This window comes from Barbus barbus (assembly GCF_936440315.1).
Source record: "Barbus barbus genome assembly, chromosome: 43".
Lineage (NCBI taxonomy): Eukaryota > Metazoa > Chordata > Actinopteri > Cypriniformes > Cyprinidae > Barbus > Barbus barbus.
In genome coordinates this window covers 20,932,326-20,951,954 of record NC_136721.1, presented here as the reverse complement: position 1 = coordinate 20,951,954, position 19,629 = coordinate 20,932,326, and the positions used below count along the sequence as shown (strand labels likewise).

General features: G+C 33.8%; 1 protein-coding gene across 6 annotated transcripts in view; it reads left to right on the top strand.

The window, feature by feature from the left end:
* LOC306862232 (mitogen-activated protein kinase 10) overlaps positions 1 to 17,365 on the top strand; it is a 65,748-nt gene extending 48,383 nt beyond the window's left edge. For 2 of the 6 annotated variants that reach the window (XM_079404975.1, XM_079404979.1), the window contains 6 exons: positions 2,506 to 2,688; positions 4,897 to 5,021; positions 7,403 to 7,426; positions 9,510 to 9,573; positions 10,543 to 10,620; positions 15,506 to 17,365. In XM_079404975.1, the coding sequence (XP_079261101.1) occupies positions 2,506 to 2,688; positions 4,897 to 5,021; positions 7,403 to 7,426; positions 9,510 to 9,573; positions 10,543 to 10,620; positions 15,506 to 15,648 (617 nt within the window). In that variant the 3' untranslated portion in view covers positions 15,649 to 17,365. Of the gene's footprint in view, positions 1 to 2,505; positions 2,689 to 4,896; positions 5,022 to 7,402; positions 7,427 to 9,509; positions 9,574 to 10,542; positions 10,621 to 15,500 lie in introns of all 6 variants that reach the window. The other 4 variants (XM_079404976.1, XM_079404980.1, XM_079404978.1 and 1 more) reach the window with 3 other exon arrangements.
* Positions 17,366 to 19,629: the final 2,264 nt, after the last annotated feature.

Genomic DNA, 19,629 nt, shown 5'->3' with positions numbered 1-19,629 from the left:
TATATGCCGTAAACCATTCCCTTAAACGCCAATAATCAAGAGCGCTGAATGCCAGCAGTCTCTCTCTCTCTCTCTCTATCTCTATTCCCACTCCTGTTCTAGCTGCCCTCATTTCCCACCGCTACACTTGATAATTTGTAATAATGACACCAATGAGGAGATTGCCAAGAGAAATGACTTTTACAGAGATGCAGTTCAGATTTATTAAGATGTGTTTGATCTGGTGAATAACAGAATAATTATTACTAATTACATTTTTATATAAACTACCGCATAAGATTCTTTAATGTTTTTGAAAGAAGTCTCTTATGCTCACCATTCTGTATTTATGTAATGACAATACAATAAACTGAAATATAATTACAGTAATAACAACTGTTTTCTGTAATTTAGCGTCACATGATCTCATCTTCATAAATCAATCTAAAATACTGATTTGCTGCGCAAGAATTTATTATTATTATCAATATTGAAAACAGTTTTTGGGTAAGTGAGTTTTTTTCATTATGGACTCATTCAAATAATCAAAAGTGGCAGTAAACTGTACATTCAGTTATAGTACGTTTATAAAGTTACAAAATTGAATTTCTATTCTAAATGCTGTTTATCAAAAACATCTTGGGGGGTGTATTATGGTTTCCACAAATGTATTAAACAGCAAAAACGGTTTTTAACATTGCTAATAATAAGAACCAGTATTAATGGTCATATTTAGCATATCAGCATATTCAAATGATTTCTGAAGGATCATGTGACGCTGACGACTGGAGTAATGATGCTGAAAATTCAGCTTTGCATCACAGGAATAAATTACATTGTAGAATATATTCAAATAGAACTATGTTCTTTTAAATTGTAATAATATTTCACAATATTGCTGTTTTTACTGTATTTTGATCAAATAAATGCAGCCTTGGTGAGCATAATAGACATCTTTCAAATAAAAATGTGACTAGATATTATATATATATATATATATATATATATATATATTGCATGTATGTATGTGTGCGTGTATATATATATATATATATATATATATATATATATATATATATATATATAAGTCAGGCAATCTGATTAAAATGGCTTTTGGGCCATTATGTGATAACAGACTCAGCAAGTGCTCACACCTCAACCGTGTGATTATAAATATATTAAAGCATGTTCAGTCATCTGTATGTCCATATCTGATCTTGTTTACACTGTCTGGAGTCTGGTAATTGTTTGTTTGAATGAGCATGTCTCCACTCTCTGGAAACACTTGCACAGTCAGTGACGCTTGACAAAAACCTTCGCTTCTGAAATCACTTCATCACTCACCAAGGATGAGGAAGCAGTGTTTGTTTTGCTAGATTGTTTGTTTGCAGCAATAGCCAATTAACAATGCATGTGAATTATTAAAAAATAATAGCATGGACTTGCAATAACAGTCAGGACTTGAACTCGAGACCCGTGAGCCAGCGCCTCTTATACATCAAAGTACATGTGATGCTCTTTGTTTATGATGTACAGTAGCTTGGATATTATGTTTTACAACACAATTTAAGACAACCTGGACCCATCCAGACCAGGATCAAAAATTAACAGGGACTTATGGCAAAAAATACCACCAAAATTGACAAAATAAATTACACCAAGTTTCAAAATGTTGGGGTAAAGATTTCCTGTTTTTGTTGATTTAATCTTATGGATAAAATGTAATATATTTTCACTCTAATTATTGATTGTTTCTGTTAATGAATGGATTATATTAAAGTATTTGACATGAAATGATGACACAGTATATATATTTTAAATGGTCACAAAAAAATATGCTTTCAGAAAAGATAAACAATACCCCTGAAGATCAACGCCAATGGGTAAATAGTGGCTCTTAATGGAAAAGTTAGTTTCCTGAAACTATTTAGATCAGTCTCTCTTCCATATCTTTGTGATTTTTAATATGCTTTATGTTATTTTTTTATCCAAAATGAAATCTTACAAGATTGCAAACACCAGAATTTACCCAGAATGCAAACACATAATGCAAATGAGCATTGTAAAACTGGGCAATATTGGATCTTATGGAGTCTAATAGGAAGTTAAATTGGAATGATCTTGATTATAATGACTCCGCTGATGGTTTAACTCAAGTATCATCAATATCATTATCTTATGGACTGATTTGGTTTCTTTTTGTTTACTTGGACAACAAATTCAGGCTTTTTCCCACTTCGGGGCGTAATTAGGACCCCTCCGAGTGTTTTAACCTTTACTGATTTAGCTTTAATTATCCTGGAGTGGAAGTGTAATCAAACTTTATTTCATTACCGAAGGCATTTCTAGGCTCACGGCACTTACTTTTATGTTTGTCTTGTGTAATCATGTTAGAATAACCACATTATGTCGTTATCTTCATTTTATACTCCCTTAAAAGAGAAATATCATAATTTGTATAATGCATAAACAGCCAGCCCGAGGGCCGTACGTAGGTGGTTTTTCCGTGACTCCACCCACTTTCAGACATCGACCAATGGAATAAGGTTATAGAGCAACTCGGCACGCCCGCTCCTGAGTTCATGAAGAAACTGCAGCCGACGGTGCGTAACTATGTGGAGAACAGGCCAAAATACGCCGGCCTGACCTTCCCCAAACTCTTCCCTGATTGCCTCTTCCCTGCAGACTCGGAGCACAACAAACTCAAAGGTAAGCGAGAGTTCGTGCACTTTTAGTCATACGCATGTTATTTGGCATAAAAAGTCAAGTACTGTCACAGTATTTTGTGTGTGTGTAGCTTGAGGTTGCAGTTGAATCTCATGAAAAATGCTTTTTAAAAATGTTCTGGTCATATTTAATAAAATAAAATAAATATATGTAAATAAATTCATACACACATACATACTTTTTTATATATTTTGTGTAAAGAAAATAAAGCCTAATTGTGTGACCAATTTCCACCATTCTCAATCAAAATAAATAAATAAATAATAGAAAAATTTTTTTTATTATTTTTTATATGAAATTATTTTTTTATATTAATATAATGAAGCCTATTTTTATGACCATTCGAATTCCCTCCATTCTTAATCAAAAAATGTAAATTAAATAAATAAATATTAAAATATAAATAAATATAAATACCACCAAAATTGACAAAAAAATTACACCAAGTTTCAAAATGTTGGGGTAAAGATTTCCTGTTTTTGTTGATTTAATCTTATGGATAAAAGGTAATATATTTTCACTCTAATTATTGATTATCTAATTATTTTTACTTTTTTTTCTAAATTATTTTTTATATGAAATTATTTTTTATTTATTAATTTTATTTAATTTCATTTTATGTCATTTTGGCATTTTATTTTTGTGCATTTTATGTATTTATTTATTTATTGAACTATTTTTTACTACTTATGATATCAGTTTGCATTTGTTTCATTTTACAATTTAATTTGATTTCATTTTTCATTTTGTAATTTAATGTCATTTTATTAGATTGAATTTCTGCATTTTAATTTAAATTTGCAACTTAATTGTTTGACTATTTGTGATGTCAGGTTGCATTTCAGTTTGATTTTATTATTTAATTGAATTTATTTTGTTTGATTTTATGTTATTTAATTTTTTCATTTCATTTTATTTATGTAATTCTATTTGGTGTCATTTTATTTCATTTTATTTTAGTGCGTCTCTGTGTATTTTTTTTTTTTTTTCATTTTATGTCATCCATTTGATTTCGTTTTGTGTTTCAGTTCCATTTTATTATTTTATCTAATTTAATCTAATATATTGTTATTATTATTATTTTTTTGTCTTTTTATTTCAGGTAATTTTGTCATTTTATTTTTGTACATTTTAACTTATTTTGGCTATTTGTGAGCAGCAATTTTACTTAGTCTACACAGACATTTTCTGTTATGTTTATCAAACATGTTCAAATGACAAATTGAAATTGAAACGCAGAGAGAGGGAGCGAGTCAGAGAGAGAGAGAGAGAGAGATCTGCAGAAATCAGTGTCGGCCATTTTGAAGCGGTCCAGCTGGTGGCAGAGAGAAGGGAGAGATGGGATGATGCTGTAAGAGGAGAGAGAGAAAGGGCCTGACTTTACTCGGCTATTTATAGAGCAAGAAAGTGAGGGAATCAAAGAGCGTACAGAGGTGGAGAGGAAGAGAGGGAAGGAAAGGTGAGAGTGCGAGGAAAGACAAGCAGGAAAAGAGAGTGTGATGTTTTCTGTGCCCTTGGGAGATGTTTGCACTGAATTCTTCAAACATCTAAAATCACCAATAATTCTGTTTACTTCCTTAAAAAAATGTCCCTGCTCTAATTCTGTTGAAGTTCCAATAAAAATATATGTAGCATATAAACAGTAATATTGTGAAATGCTGTTCATACCAGTTATTCATAACGAGTATTAATTATTATAAGTGCTCAGTTAATAATGGTTTTTGCAGCAAAAACTTTTTTCAACATTGATAATAATGTTCAATTTATCAGCAAATCAGCATATTAGAATGATTTCTGAAGGATCATGTGACGCTGAAAATTCAGCTTTGTTTCACAGAAATAAATTACAATTTAATATATATTCAAAAAGAACAATGTTCTTTTAAACTGTAATAATATTTCACAATATTAGTGTTTTTACTGTATTTTTGATCAAATAAATGCAGCCTTGGGGAGCACAATAAAATGTGCAATTTTTGCAAAAGTTGGAGTTGAATAATTTTAAAATAATTTTATAATTACTTTATAATAATAATTTTAAAGTTTTATAATGATTTTATAATCATTTAAAATAACTTTTAATAATTACAATAATTTTAAGTAGCCTTTATAAAAAGGATACAATTCTGTAAAATGCCTACATTTAGCTGATGTAAACGTTTCTAAGGTCTGTTGTCATGTGTTTTACAGCTAGTCAGGCCAGAGACCTGCTGTCTAAGATGTTGATCATTGATCCCGCTAAGCGGATATCAGTGGACGAGGCCCTGCAGCACCCCTACATCAACGTGTGGTACGACCCGGCCGAGGTGGAGGCAGTGAGTATCTATCTGCGGCCATCTGTCACTCTCACTACCGCATGTCTTTTATATACTGAGGCCTACTCTGTTAAAGTTTGCTCATATTCAGTATTTTGAGTCATCTGTTCTGTTTTTGTCTTTGACCAATCATGATATCCTCCATCACTCATAACTGTTTGAATATGTGCAAAGAAAAAAAAAGTTCTTATGCAATGCACAGCGCTATAAATAACTACCAATCAATATGACTTATTGCAGATGTAAGGCTTGTTCACACCATGTCTGAATTTTCAGGGCAAAGAAAATGCATGTAAATATTTTAAAATGAAACATTTTTCTTTAATTTGTTAAATTTAGGTTTAATTTAATATGACATATATAAAAATATAAAATAAATATGTATTTATTTTTTTGTTTGTTTGTATTTATTTTTTTGTTTTAACTTAAATAATAATACATTTTATTATTCATAAAATATGTATTAAATCACATTAGGTTACACCATTGTTTTTTTTTTTATTGCTTGTGTGTACACATCTAATTTTTTTCCCCCTATATTTATTCAGATCAAAATATGCATTTTTTTATTTAATGTACACAAAACAGATTTTGTATTGTTTATTATTTATAAAAGATTGTGAATTAAACTCACCACATTAGGTTATACCAATAAAAAATTTTTTAACAACTTGATGCATTTGAACAATTTTCCTTCAGTTTTTTTTAAACAACATTTAATATATTTATCTCATTTTACTATTTTTTTTTTTTTAAAGGGTTTTGTGTGGTGAAATTTTAGAACAATTTTAGTAATTTTATTCAAATAATGACTAATATTTATTATCAGACTTGGATGCTTAGATGCAATTTATTATATTATATGATATTTTATTATATTATACAGATCCATACTCAATAGTTTTAAACAGGGCCTAAAATTAACACTCGCCAAGCGCCAAATGCAAGAAAAAATCGTCGTTGGCAAGTACAGTGTCAGTCACCAGTTGGCAGGAAAACTTTTCTGAAATATAACAATGCTATGTAGTAGGAACAACAGACAGTTTTAAAAGGGATTCTGACGTAAGTGAATAAAATCATCTTTTCCGAAGACGAGCTCATCGTGATTAGCTGTTCTGTCCCAAGCGACAAGAGCGAATCAAATAATAGATACAAGCGGGCTGATAAGGTCCGAGCAGTGTGATGGCCAGCTTGTCCCTAGACTCGATTCTAATAACTTTTACCTGAGAAGATATTGCTGCTTCATTTCGGAAGATGAACTTTTCCCATTTTATTCTGGGCTTACACCGCCTAAACGGTGCAGTGAAGTTTAAAAGGTTGCTCATTCGGCTGAACACATACGCTAAGCCACTTTAGACAGCTCACCACACAATTATGTCAAAATATGCGGTTTTGGTGAGTTACCTCGTAAACATGAGTAATAAAGTCTTAAATGACGGTAAAGAGTTTGGAGAAAATAGGGTATGTGTCAGATCCACGTCATGTGCATTTTAAAGAGATAGCGCTGCTTTTAAAGTAAAACCTGCTGAAGTCTGTCACTGATGTAACTCAAAGAACAAAAGAAAGAGAAATCACTCGACTGCTCTAGTCGCTGATTAATAAAGATTAATCTGTATAGTTTATGCATATGCAATTTATAGTTTATGTGAAGATTGTTTTAGAATCCCTTAATATTTCAGAGCTTATTAAACGTTAAAGGAACACTCCACTATTTTTAATATAGGCTCATTTTACAACTCCCCAAGAGTTAAACAGTTGAGTTTTACTGTTTAAAAATACGCACAGCAAACTGAGTATGCTCCGTTTGCCAAAAACATGCAAAGGACAAGAATCTCAACGTTTTAGGCCCTGGTTTTAAATCATTATCAGGGTTTATGTTGCATTTGTTCAGTTTGTAAATGTTTGTGGTTGATTCTGGGGACCTTCATCAGTTTGAGAGGACACAAGAAAGGAGTAAAGATAACAGAAAGTTGTCCTGTTCTTTGATGAAGATTTCTAAACTTTCAATAAGCATTTGCCTCGGCTTCTATTCACACGTCCCCTTTTGACCAACAGCTTGTTCTTGTCTAAAGTTTGTGTCTGTAATGTTTCAAAGGGGTTTCAAGGACGCAACAGGTCTGCTTTTCTTGTTCTAGAAAGTACAGAACACAAAGTACTGAACTACAGAGGAAAACATTTTTGTCTGTAAATATGTGTATAGCTGTTAGCAGATGTCATTTTTATGTGAAATACACTTTTCTGTTGACCCAAATATGAAACGAAAATACTTAGAAAATCTGACATTCAGTAGCAAACAGTTTGTTTTAATAACCCATGAGCATCGTTATGATTAGTGTGATTCTTTTCTCCTTCTCTCTGGTGTTTCTCTTTCTCTGATGAAGGCCAGGAATCAGCAGATATCTATGGTAAATAAAGACCATTCCACACTTAGGAAACCTCCTCATCTCAAACCATTCACACACCGATCTCTTTGTAACACACACTGACATCTAGAACTCAAAAACAGACAAGATTTTTCCTGAAATTCGCACAGTGTGTGAATATGTGTGTATTTGTGTGTGCTTGTATTGTGTACTAATCTTGTAGAATGTATGATACGATTCAGTTCTGTATTCAAATAACATTTAGAGGCAATAGAATAGAATAGAATAGAATAGAATAGAATAGAATAGAATAGAATAGAATTCTGAGGAGGTTTAAAGTTTAAGGCACCATAATACCTCGAATTCCCACAATGTCTGGTTGGTGGTTTTAGTTTTAAATGAATTGAATTAAGCAAATGGGACCCTTAACCCTAAATTATGAATTTTTATGATGATGTATAATATTATGACATTACTTAGGTCAACCAGTTAACAAAAGGCCACCCAATCGCATCGAACAAAGCAACAGAATCATCACTTTTAGATAGATTTACTCAGTGGAAAGGCAGTAAAAATAACTGCTTTGTGTGTACTTCAAATTAATCTTCCAGATTCATTGTGCGTTAAGGAACCCCAGTTTCCATAATACTCCATTCAGTGCCATTTAATCTCTCTTTTTGTTTATATCTCTTACTCTTATTCTCTTTGGCTTGTTACAAAGCCTAGTGAGCTGCATATATAGACAATATTTTTGGCAGCAACACAGGAACATCTGAATCAAGCACAAAATGCTGCCAGTGTTTAGTTTGAACATTTGAAATGCTGTGTTGTGTTGTGTCTATGATGCCCAAAAATGCAGTCTAGTTAGGCTGCTCACTAGGTTCTGAGACACAGCCTGTGTTTCTCATGTCTCTGTCTTAAACCGAAACCTAACGGCGGAATTTTCTCAGATTTTCTGTCGTACTAATGGTGGTGTTTGGTCCTTATTTACTAAGTCCCTGCTGTTGAACATGTCAACTGCATGTGCAAGTGCTGGTAAGACTTTACATTACAGTGTTTATGTTATTTTACATAAAAATATGATTAGTTATGAAAATGATTGTTAACAAAGTGTAATATGTAATTTACTCATATTGTAATATGAATGAACACTGTAATGTAACATATTAACCCAGATATTTTAACATTGCAAGTCTGGCCCTCATATGTAGTGCTGTGTTCTGATCATGATTTCTGCAAGATGAAAAATATTACATCAAATAAGTGACTCTGCAGGATCAGATGTGCTATATTTAGATGTAATTAAACATTTTTAAGTATAACTACATATACTGCCTGATGTATAAAGTATGGAAGCCTGTTTCCGCCATGGAATAAATTTTTTTTTTTTTTTTTTTTTTTACTCTCAATAATTTCCCTTGCAATTCTTAGTTTATATCTCACAGTTCTGAGGAAAGAAAATATATAAAGAGGTCAGAAGAAAATTATGAGATTCCAAGAAAAAGGTAGAATTGTGAGATACCCCCGGTTTCACAGACAAGGCTTAAGCCTAGTCTTAGACTAAAATGTAAGTCTAAGCTGTTTCAAATGAAAGAAACTTGCACTGACTGATCTTAAAATAAATCAGTGCCTGTGTTTTATCTCAAGATGCACACCAGTAATGATTTTTTCTCTAAGGCATGTTTATAAAAACTACTTAAATGTCCTAATTGAACTATGGCTTAATCCTGGCTTAGGCTAAACCCTGTCTGTGAAACCGGGCCATAAAGTCACAATTACTTTTTTATTATTATTATTATTCCGTGGCGGAAACAAAAAACTTAATTCTGAGATGTAAACTCAGAATTCTGATGGGAAAAGTTAGAATTGTGAGATATAAACTCTGTAAAGTCTAAATTCTTTTTTTTTTCTTGCAATACTGAGAGAAAAAGGTCTGTATTGCGCAATAAAAATCACAATTACTTTTTTATTTTTAATTCAGTAGTGGAAACAGGCTTCCATAATAAAGCATGTATTTAGTAAGAGGATTGTATTTATGATTAAGACATGTTTATCCAGAAGACACTCAGTGTTTATGATTATGTTGGGTAACGATTAAATATGTCTCTCTCTCTCTCTGTCTCAGCCTCCTCCACAGATCTATGATAAACAGCTAGATGAGAGGGAACACTCGATTGATGAATGGAAAGGTAGGCCTTCGTTTGACGCTCTCTGCATGTGGACATGACATAACTCACAGCCCACAGACACATGAAGAGATGAAGCTGTAAATCATTCATGCACAAAGTAGTTTTTCTATCAAGGTGGCCACTTACTAAACTATGTATACCGAGATCATGCTAGTGTCCATCCTCAGATGCTAAATCTAGCAATCAAATAAACCTTTTTGCATGTTAACATTTTAAAATAAAACTTGATGTAGTATATTTTGTTTACCTTGTGTTGTTTTAGTATTATTTATATAATATTACAATGTTATCGTACGTATTTTACAAGGTGGCTAATTCGTACGATCTCACTTTTGTACGATTTGTCTATACCCCAGTGACAGGTAGGTTCAGGGGCGGGGTTAGGTGTAGGTTATTCGTACAAACTCATACGAATTGTGCAAATCGTAAAATACGTACGATTTAGCAAAAATCAAATAAATTTGTACGAGTGAGGTCATACTAATTCATACGAATTAGCCACCTTGTAAAATATATACGAATTGCCGTGAGATCGGGCTGAATATTACAGTAGTTTTTTAATACTGTATATATACTACTGTATATGAATACTATATTAATTAGCTCCTATTTTAATTTATTTTAAGTTTTAGTACTTTTATTTGCTCTTGTCATGCTTATTAGGTTATCTTTTGCATTTATATTTCTATTTCAGCTTATTTTTATTTCTGAAATTTTTTAACAGTTGTAGACATAGACATAGTGAAGTAAAATGCTATTAATAAAATACAATTAACAGACCCAACCCTTGAAAGAAAATAAACCTTTTTTTTATTTAATTTTTAGAATTAAATAAATGTTATAATTCAACTACTAGTAATTTGTTCATTTTGTTTTTGTTGGTTTTTAATGAACCTAAAGTAGTTTGAGTTGATTAGATCTACATGTGCGCTTTCTCTCTGTTTTTGTCCCCCTGTCTCTCTGGCTCAGAGCTCATCTATAAAGAGGTGATGAACTTCGAGGAGAGAACAAAGAATGGTGTGGTGAAGGGACAGCCCTCTCCCTCAGGTACTCTCTGTGCATAAGCTATGCTTCTGTAAGTCAATTTAAAGTGATTTTAGCTGTTTATGAGAAACCTTCCCATTGTGACTGCTCCATTTGTCCCTGTCCCCCACTCATCTCGTCCGTGTGACTCAAACAGAGCACGTCCTGAGTGTGATTATGTGCTAGTTGTTCAATATGTAATTGACAATGTTGTTGTCTGTTGTGGTCTTTGCTGAAATTAAAAAAAGGTGCTGTAAGCGATTTCAGCCGATACTTTCTGCTACAAAACAAAACCCCATCCCTAAAGACATTCCAACTAAAGTGCACAGGCAGAAAGGGCTTCTGATTGGCTAAAACAATGAGGGTCTCTCCAAGAGGTTTGAATCAGGAGAACTCTTTCAGTTTGTCAGATTGAAGATTTGTGGTATGTACCAAAGAATAAAATACACGCTTACAGCATCTTTAGGAATATTACTTTAAAACACTATTTTTAAGCCTGCCTTAAAAATGTTAATAACCAATCCTATTTAGCAGCTGTTGCCATCCCCCATTTTCTCAAACAAGATATTATATTGCATTTCAGTGGAAGACCTGTTTGGAGTTCTCTCTATCTCTTTCTCTCTTTCTTTATTTCTTTCTTTTTCTTTCTTCCACAATTTTAAGGAAAATACCCCCCCCCCCCCCCCCCCCCCAAAAAAAAAATAGTGAAATAATTTTTCATGAAAATCAGTATGAAAACTTGTAATAATTTTTCAATTTATTTATTTGTTTATATATTTTTCTTTTATTTTTTCAGTTGATTTTGGGAAGTTTCTGCCCTTTTTAGTGTGTTACTCTGTAATTCAACATTTTTAAGACAAATGCTTTCCAGTGTAACAATTTACTTTAGCACACATAAAAAAAAAATATATATATATATATCCATCCAGTTTTTACCAACATATATTTTTACATTGTATGAATTTAGCAAGAATAACATAGGGGGCAGAGCTTAACGAAGGGGATTTTTTTTCTTTCCTTTAAAGTTTAAACCATTATGTAAATAAATTCTACAGCAATGTAAAAATATCTAAGTAATGGTATAAAAATAATAATAATAAGCATATTAATTCTTGAGTTTAAAACTAAAATGTTGGGAACTGACACGTCAATGTTTAAAAATGTATTTGTGATTTTATAATGTATTGTATTGTATATTTGCCACTGTATATGTATACATGTTTCATAATTAAGATTGGAGTCCATGGTGTCTGATTTGATCATTTTACAATAATAATAGTTCAAAGAGTCTGAACTATTTGTAGGATTTAGTTTGCTAAGTGACTCTTTTTCTTCAAGGTTTGTGGGATGTTGAGTTGCAGTGTGTGTGTTTGACCTGTAGAGGACATGTGTGTGATTGTATTAGTGCGATGTTGAAAATCTGCAGTCCTGCAGCACTGAGAAGGTGACAGACAGTGACACCAGCTGCAGAGATTCCTGCTTGTTGTCATCTTATTTGCTTATTAACGTCTAAAGATGTTAAGAATGATATATTGGTTTCTAGCTGCTTAGGTTTTTTTATATATATTGCTTGGGTGTTTGATTTTTTTTTTGCTTGTGTTTGTCCATCCTTTTCTGGCCTCATTTTCTCTCTCTCTCTCAGTCGGTCTCCTCGCTTTGTAATTAAGTGCTTGTGCTGAAGAAAGCAGTCGCAATGCAGCTCTGTATTTCACAGCAGTGTGGGTTAGTGTGTTGAATCGACACATATATCATTTTAAAACAGCTTTACAAATTGTAGTCTTTAGTGAGTGTGTTTTATGAAAAGTATTATATTTGTATTTTTCGGACAGCTACAGAACAAATATGAAAAAACGGCAGGTTATTTTCAACATACATGCTTGATGGTGTTTATAGATGTCCTGCACCAGCAGTGGGGGGTTGTTGATGTGGCGTCCCGTACTAAACAGTGATTCAGTGTGTTTAGTTAAACCCGCAGAACTGGACTAGGGTTCAAATCAATGCCGGCTATAAATCCTCGTTCCCTTCCTGTTTTATTAAGGATCTGGGAGTCTGAGATGCTGCACTGTAAGATGCTCCATACTGCAGTATAGGCGGGAGATTTATGGAGGGCTCTGGGACGCTGGAGGTGTCCTTTGTGGGGGATGACTGGAGGATTCTGTTAAGTGAGAGAAGAGCGATGTAGCTGAAAGTCTATTTTTCCACTCGAGTAGTCACTGAAATCACATGTATGGCATATACATGATGCTGTTTACTGTGAGGGGATTTGTGGGTAAAGAAAAAACAGGTTAATTTGACAAGAGGAGCTGAAGGGCAGAGTTTTTGAGATAGAAACAGAGGAAATGGGCATTAGATACCCAGAAGACCATCTTGGAATTCAAGCTAGTCCAAACTCCCTGCTATAAAAATGCAGTCTAAGCTGGTTTAATATGATTTCTTGTACTGGCCAAGCTGGTCTCCCAGACTGACCAGCTGAAAAATTGCTAGAACCTCTCTAAAATCAGCAAAGACCAAACTAGTTTATGCCAAATTAAGGTTGTTGTTTTTTTTGTGTGTGTTTTTTGTAGTAGGCCTGGTCTAAAGTATATTATATACTGTATATGATAGCTATATAATAAAAGATGTCAACATAGCCTATTTATTTAATATATTTAATAATTTACACTACTATTTGGGCTTAATAAGATTTTTCCTTTAAATAAAGTAAAGTAATAAAGTAGTAAAATAAAGTAATACGTTTTATTCAGAAAGGATGCATGAAATCAAAAGTGATATTAAAATATTTATAATTTTACAAAATGTTTCTGTATATATTCAAATTAATGCTGTTCTTTTGAACTTTCCATTCATTGAAAATCCAGAAAAAAGTCAGTTTTCACAAAAATATATAAAAAAAATAAAATATAAAGTATCAAATTCAAATTTATACTAATCAGGAATGTTTCTTAAGCAGCAACTCAGCATATTAGAATGATTTCTGAAAGATCATGTGACACTGAAATATTTAATATAAAAATGTAATATTAAAATAGAAAGCAGATATTTTAAATTATAATAATGTTTCATAATATTACTGTTTCAAATAAATGCAGCCTTGGTGAGCAGAAAACAGAATTGTGGACAATGTGATGAGGTTTTTGTCATCTATTCTTCTTGTGTGTGTAAATATTGCTGTTCTTGTGTGCTGTGAGGTAACTGACACTTTCAATGTGATGTGATGTGTAACTAGCAATCATATTTTGCTGGTCTGGCACATTTCTATAGAGAGAGAGAGAGAGAGACTAAAACAGACAGTGACCATAAAGCTTACAGCGATAAAAAGCCCTTGCTGTGCCAATGTCACCCACTCTCTTCATTTTTCTTCTCATTTTAAAGGGTAGCTTCTGCTTTCATCATTTATCATATTGTCTTTTTTTTTGCTTGAGCCCCACTCTGCAGTCACGCTCCAAAATTGCATGTTTGAAATGTTAATCTCAAATGAGGATATGAGCAGTGTACTATAACGTTATTATAAATCATGTTCACAGAACTGAATGGGTATTAAAGAGCTGCCTTCTATTAAAACGAAATATGTAGGCTGCCAGTCCAGTAAATTAGCTTGTAATGTTATCGTAGGAAGCCGTTTAAGGGGTCATTTGCATTTGATTTTTATCAAAAGCAATCTCCTTGCGGGTTATTGGATTGGGCAGAGCTCCTGTTCAAACAGAATCGGTGAAGGATTTGAGGTTTTCTGGGTTGTGGATTTATAGGGCAGTCAGTGCAACTCTTAAACCTGATGAAGAAAAATAGGGACAATTTGTCCTTTTTTCAGGAGGCTTTATTTATTACTTCATATAGAGCATTAGCTCCACCTAGTGGTGTAAATATGCTTTTTTTGTTTCTTGATGCATGTTTTGTTACAAGCGTAGAATGCTTGAGGTTTGCTCATGCATGCATATATGTATGTATATATATATATATATATAAGGTAATATATATATAAGGTAATATATTAGGTAATGCATAAGCTAAGGCAATACTTTACACTCATTTATATTTTTTGTAAATGTATATATTTATTATTATTATTCAATGTCTAATTAAATCAATTAGTTTAAAAATAATCTTGTAATGTTTATATATAATGTTTAAATACCATCTTATCTTAATATTAAGTATTTTTATTATGTGTATTATTATATATGTGACCCTGGACCAGAAAACCAGTCTTAAGACGCCGGGGTATATTTGTAGCAATAGCCAACAATACATTGTATGGGTCAAAATTATCGATTTTTCTTTTATGTCAAAAATCATTAGGATATTAAATAAAGATAATGTTCCATGAAGATATTTTGTAAATTTCCTAAACATATCAAAACTCAATTTTTGATTAGTAATATGCATGGCTAAAAATGTAATTTGGACATCTTTAAAGGCGATTTTCTCAATATTTTGATTTTTTTGCACCCTCAGATGTCTCGGCCAAATATTATCCTATTCAAACTTATTTTTTCAGCTTTCAGATGATGTATAAATCTCAATTAAAAAAAAAAAAACTAACCCTTATGACTGGTTTTGTGGTCCACTTTGTCTTCAGTAAAAATTATACAGTAAAATAGTTTATTCCCATTGTGTTCTTAGGGTTCAAGATAGCATTTTAGATTATTTGATTTCTGTATAAATGGCTTTTGATAAATGTCTCAACATCCTACAATATCACCTCAGATCCAAACCCAGTCCATGGACTCCACCCTTAAACAACCCGCTCTCATCCCTGTGGGATATCATATTTGTACATATTTTATCGTTGCTGTACTTTTTAATATTTGAACATCTGCTTGTAGTATCTCTTTGCCCTGTACAGGGTGTTGTGGCTGTGCTTCTTTTTTTCGTTGTAACCGTTTTTCCCCCGTTACTTCCCTTAGCGCAGGTGCAGCCATGAACAGCAGCGAGAGCCTCCCCCCCTCCTCCTCCGTCAACGACATCTCCTCCATGTCCACCGACCAGACCCTGGCCTCCGATACCGACAGCAGTCTGGAGACCTCCACCGGACCGCTGGGGTGCTGCAGGTGACTAACCGCCTGCCTGCGCAACCCCACGTTCTTCAGAAGGTGAACGGCACCCGCGAACCCGAATGAGAAATCCACAAACCTCGAAAACATGTAATTACGAAATTAAAAAAAGCAAGTAAATATATGCGCATAAAGTAATGTATCACGCGTAAATGATGACAAAGTATGCATTTTCATTCAAAGAAACGTCTGAATATGTATATTTATGAATCTTCACTAGTTGCTTTGCTTTGAATCCCCCTCATATGGCATCCAAAAAATAAGAAGATTTCAAAAAAGAAGAAAAAAAATCGGGAATCTATGTAAAGTGTATATTGACTGGCTGATATCTAATGCCTTGTGATTTTCTGTGCTTCACTCGGTGTGGCAGGGTGGGCTTTTGTTTTAATGAGCACCGATCAACCCTTGTTTTCTGTGATGGTTTTTTGCTTGTTCCGGATGTTTTCGGACGGGCCGGGTGTGTCTGTGTGCGATAAACTAATATGTACAATGGCGCCCCCTATCTTTTGTATATATGTAATTGTGTACAGTTGTGAGGCGTTCTCAGAGTGGGACTGACGGCCAGTAGAGGGAGTATTTGCACACCTTGCCACATCATAGCTAATCACCCGTTTCCCTTTGCCTGTAGTCTTGCATGGTCAGAGATAAAAGTAACTAAGCTAATTATACATATACAAATGTAGAGAACCGTGTTTATATAACATTTAAGGGTGAATGTGGGCGTTTCTGTCGCTCGACAGGAAGTGAGGCTGCTTTACAGGAAGCCATTGAGGGGTACAAGCACTGTCGCTGTCATTTTCTGCCTTTGTTTTTGTGAAACTCTGACTCTCTGCGGCAGCCTTGCATGCTGTACCGTCACCCTTGAAAGGTGTGTGTAACTAAAACGAATGCAGGTCGACAGCATGCACCTCATCCTCACCTTTTGTTCCTCGCAAACTAAATCTCATCATTGTGTTGTCCGAAGGGAATCAACGTGCTTACTACCTAAATTTCAGCTGGAGTTTATTTATTTATTGTCAGATCTGGGAAGTGCCTTTGAAATAATGCAGTTTCCTCCTCGAAAGCACGAATATAGTAACACGACGGCCATGATAGAGGTTTTCCAGGTGGTGTCGGATGTGTCAGGTCTGTTTACCCAATCCCACAATCCCCAATTCATGTAGATCTCCTAGTGTAGAGATCCTGCATTAGATCCAAGCGTCTGATTTAAAGTTATTGTATGTTAAAAAGAGGCACCTTTCTACACTGATCTGCTATAAGCCCCAGATCTGAGAACTACAGTGGCTCTAAACAGTATTCGGACACTTATTAAACGTCATTGAACTATAAAAATACAAGTCAGTTCTTCTCCAGTTCAAACTGGTGCAGTTCATCACATTAAACTAGCAACACAAACCATTTATGAGCAATATAGCTACCATTTTAATATACCGTAAAACATACTAGGTTTTTAAATGTGTCCAAATATGTTTTGGGGCCACTGTTTGTTGCAATGTAACCCCACTCTTCACATTTAATTGTTACATAAAAAAAAAGACATGTAGTCTTTCAAACACACATGGCGGATGTTTTTAGCATTAGGTAAAGATTAGCTTCATTGAATAAACATTATGCAGTACACAGTCAATTGAACATATAATATTTAAGTTGTACGGTTTTGTTTTGTACCTGTATTTGTCCGATTTGATCCGTGTACTAAACATTTTAATAAAGGGATTAAATACACATTATTTTTTTGTTTGTTTATGTAACAGAGCTCTCATTTTCTAACTCATTCTCACCCAGAAACACTGTTTTTGTAAAGTTTTTTCATTATTATCATTATTATTTATATGGCACTGCATGTTAATGTATATTTGTTTCCACTTAAAGGAATAGTTCACTCAAAAATGAAAATTTGCGACATATTTACTCTATTTACATATTTACTTTTAGAGAAATGCTGGTTGTGTGCAAGAAACACATCCATCATTAAGGCATTTTAACTTTAAACCATAACTTCTGTTCGAGTCGATAACCCGTAATAATGCATCATCCAGTGAAAAAGTCCATCCCTGTTGTCCTCACACATCAAAATGCACTGTTTTCGCTTGTAAATAGTGCTTGATCTGTGCATATTTCTCTTCTGATTCAGACAACACGATTTTTTTCCACTGGAAAAAGCTATATTATGGATAGAGGATTGAATTTTTTGGCGTGAACTGTTGCTTTGAGCACATGCAGAAATATGCTCAGATTATGCTTTTGTTTTCATGTTAACACTAATCAAACGCGATTGAATTTTTTGCATACATTTATCAGCTTTGGCATCGTATATTGACCCTTGTAAGATTTCCCAGCCTTCTGATGGACACTGAGAGCTGACATCATTCAGGTGCTGCTTCAAAAAAACAATAACCTCAGAACCTTGATATCAAAAGCCATTTAAATACCCGTTTTATTTGCATGAACATTAGCAGAAGTTTCCCAGCCTAATCAGACATTTTCACCATCACATTGACATTTCATATCATCTCCAGAGGACAGAGAGGGGTTCTGGGAGGTCTCTAGTCTCTGCAAACTACTTCAATATGGCTGCTGATGATTTTACAACAGGGTGGACACGTACATACAGTAGCTTTTGTATTTCGATTGTTATAATTCAATACTAATTGTAAAACGTTGCGTTGTGAATCCAATTTGTTTCGTTGTAGAATAGACGGACAACAATGTGGTGTGTCATCTTGCATTTTATACAGGTTATTTTTCGACGAAAGGGCCCTCGTATCTGTCGGGTCGCGCACAGGGTTAATTTTTGCGAATCCATCATCTCAGTTATCTAAACCATTTAAACCAGTTGTTACGGAATTAAGCTCAACTGTAAGGTTTCAGCCCAGGAGTTGTGTATTTCTCCCATGATGCTTCAAATAACAAACGTTGGGATTGATTTTGGAATGGCTTCTGCTCAATGTAGGTGTCAACACTGAATGTTTGTACTTTTCACACTGTTATTATAATGCTGCTTCTGAAACCAGCGTCCATTATAAACCTGCGACCCAACGCAGAACAGTGATATACGTGGGATGCCACTGCTTTGGCATTGTGGGTAAAGTACTGAACGTGGCAGTATGTGCTGTATTGTAGAGTTTGAGTTTGTCTTGTAAAAGTGGGAGTGCAGTTTGTGAGCAGGACACTAATGACTGGAAATGATGTGACTTAATGTGCTGTTATGATGTCATCATTGAAACTCAAACTGATTGGTAGAGATGGTGGCCTTATGGGAAACGTTCACTGTTAGAGAACAGAATTGTAAAATATTCCCATGTTTTTTTAAGGTTTTGATTAAAACCATTCATTAGCCAGTCTTGTATGTTCATCAATAAATGCATGTTCACAGTCCAGCAGCTCCCAGTAAACTCATCTGTCGTGTTATGTTTGAAATGAAGGTGTATTTAATGTTCTATTTTAGTATGAAGTACATACTTCCATCCAAACAAACCTCACAACAGTGAACTGCTGATGAATCAATGTGTCGCTGCAATCAAAGAAACACTCAAAGCAATACAGAACACATCATTACTATTGACTCCTTTCGCTTTCTTTCCTTCTTTCTTTCTTTCTTTCTTTCCATTTTCCTTTACTTCTTCCTTCTGTTCCTTTCCATCTTACTTCCTCAGTTCCTTCTTGATTCATTTTCTCCCTTCACTTTCTTTCCTTTTCATTTCATTCTTCCTTCTTTTAATTTATTTTTCCCTGTTCCTTTTCTTCTTCCTCTTATTTCCTGCTTTTTTCCTTCCTTCTTTTTTCTTTCACCATTTCCTTCTTTTACTGTCCTTCTTCCTTTGTTTCTTTTCCATCCTTCTTTTTTCCCCATCTTCTTTCTTTTCCCTCCCATTTTTCCTTCTTCCCTAATTGTTTTTCCGTTTTATTTGTATTTTTTGGTTTCCTTTACTTCCTTCCTGTTTCTATTCCTTTCTCCCCCTTTCCCATTTTCCTCCTTCTT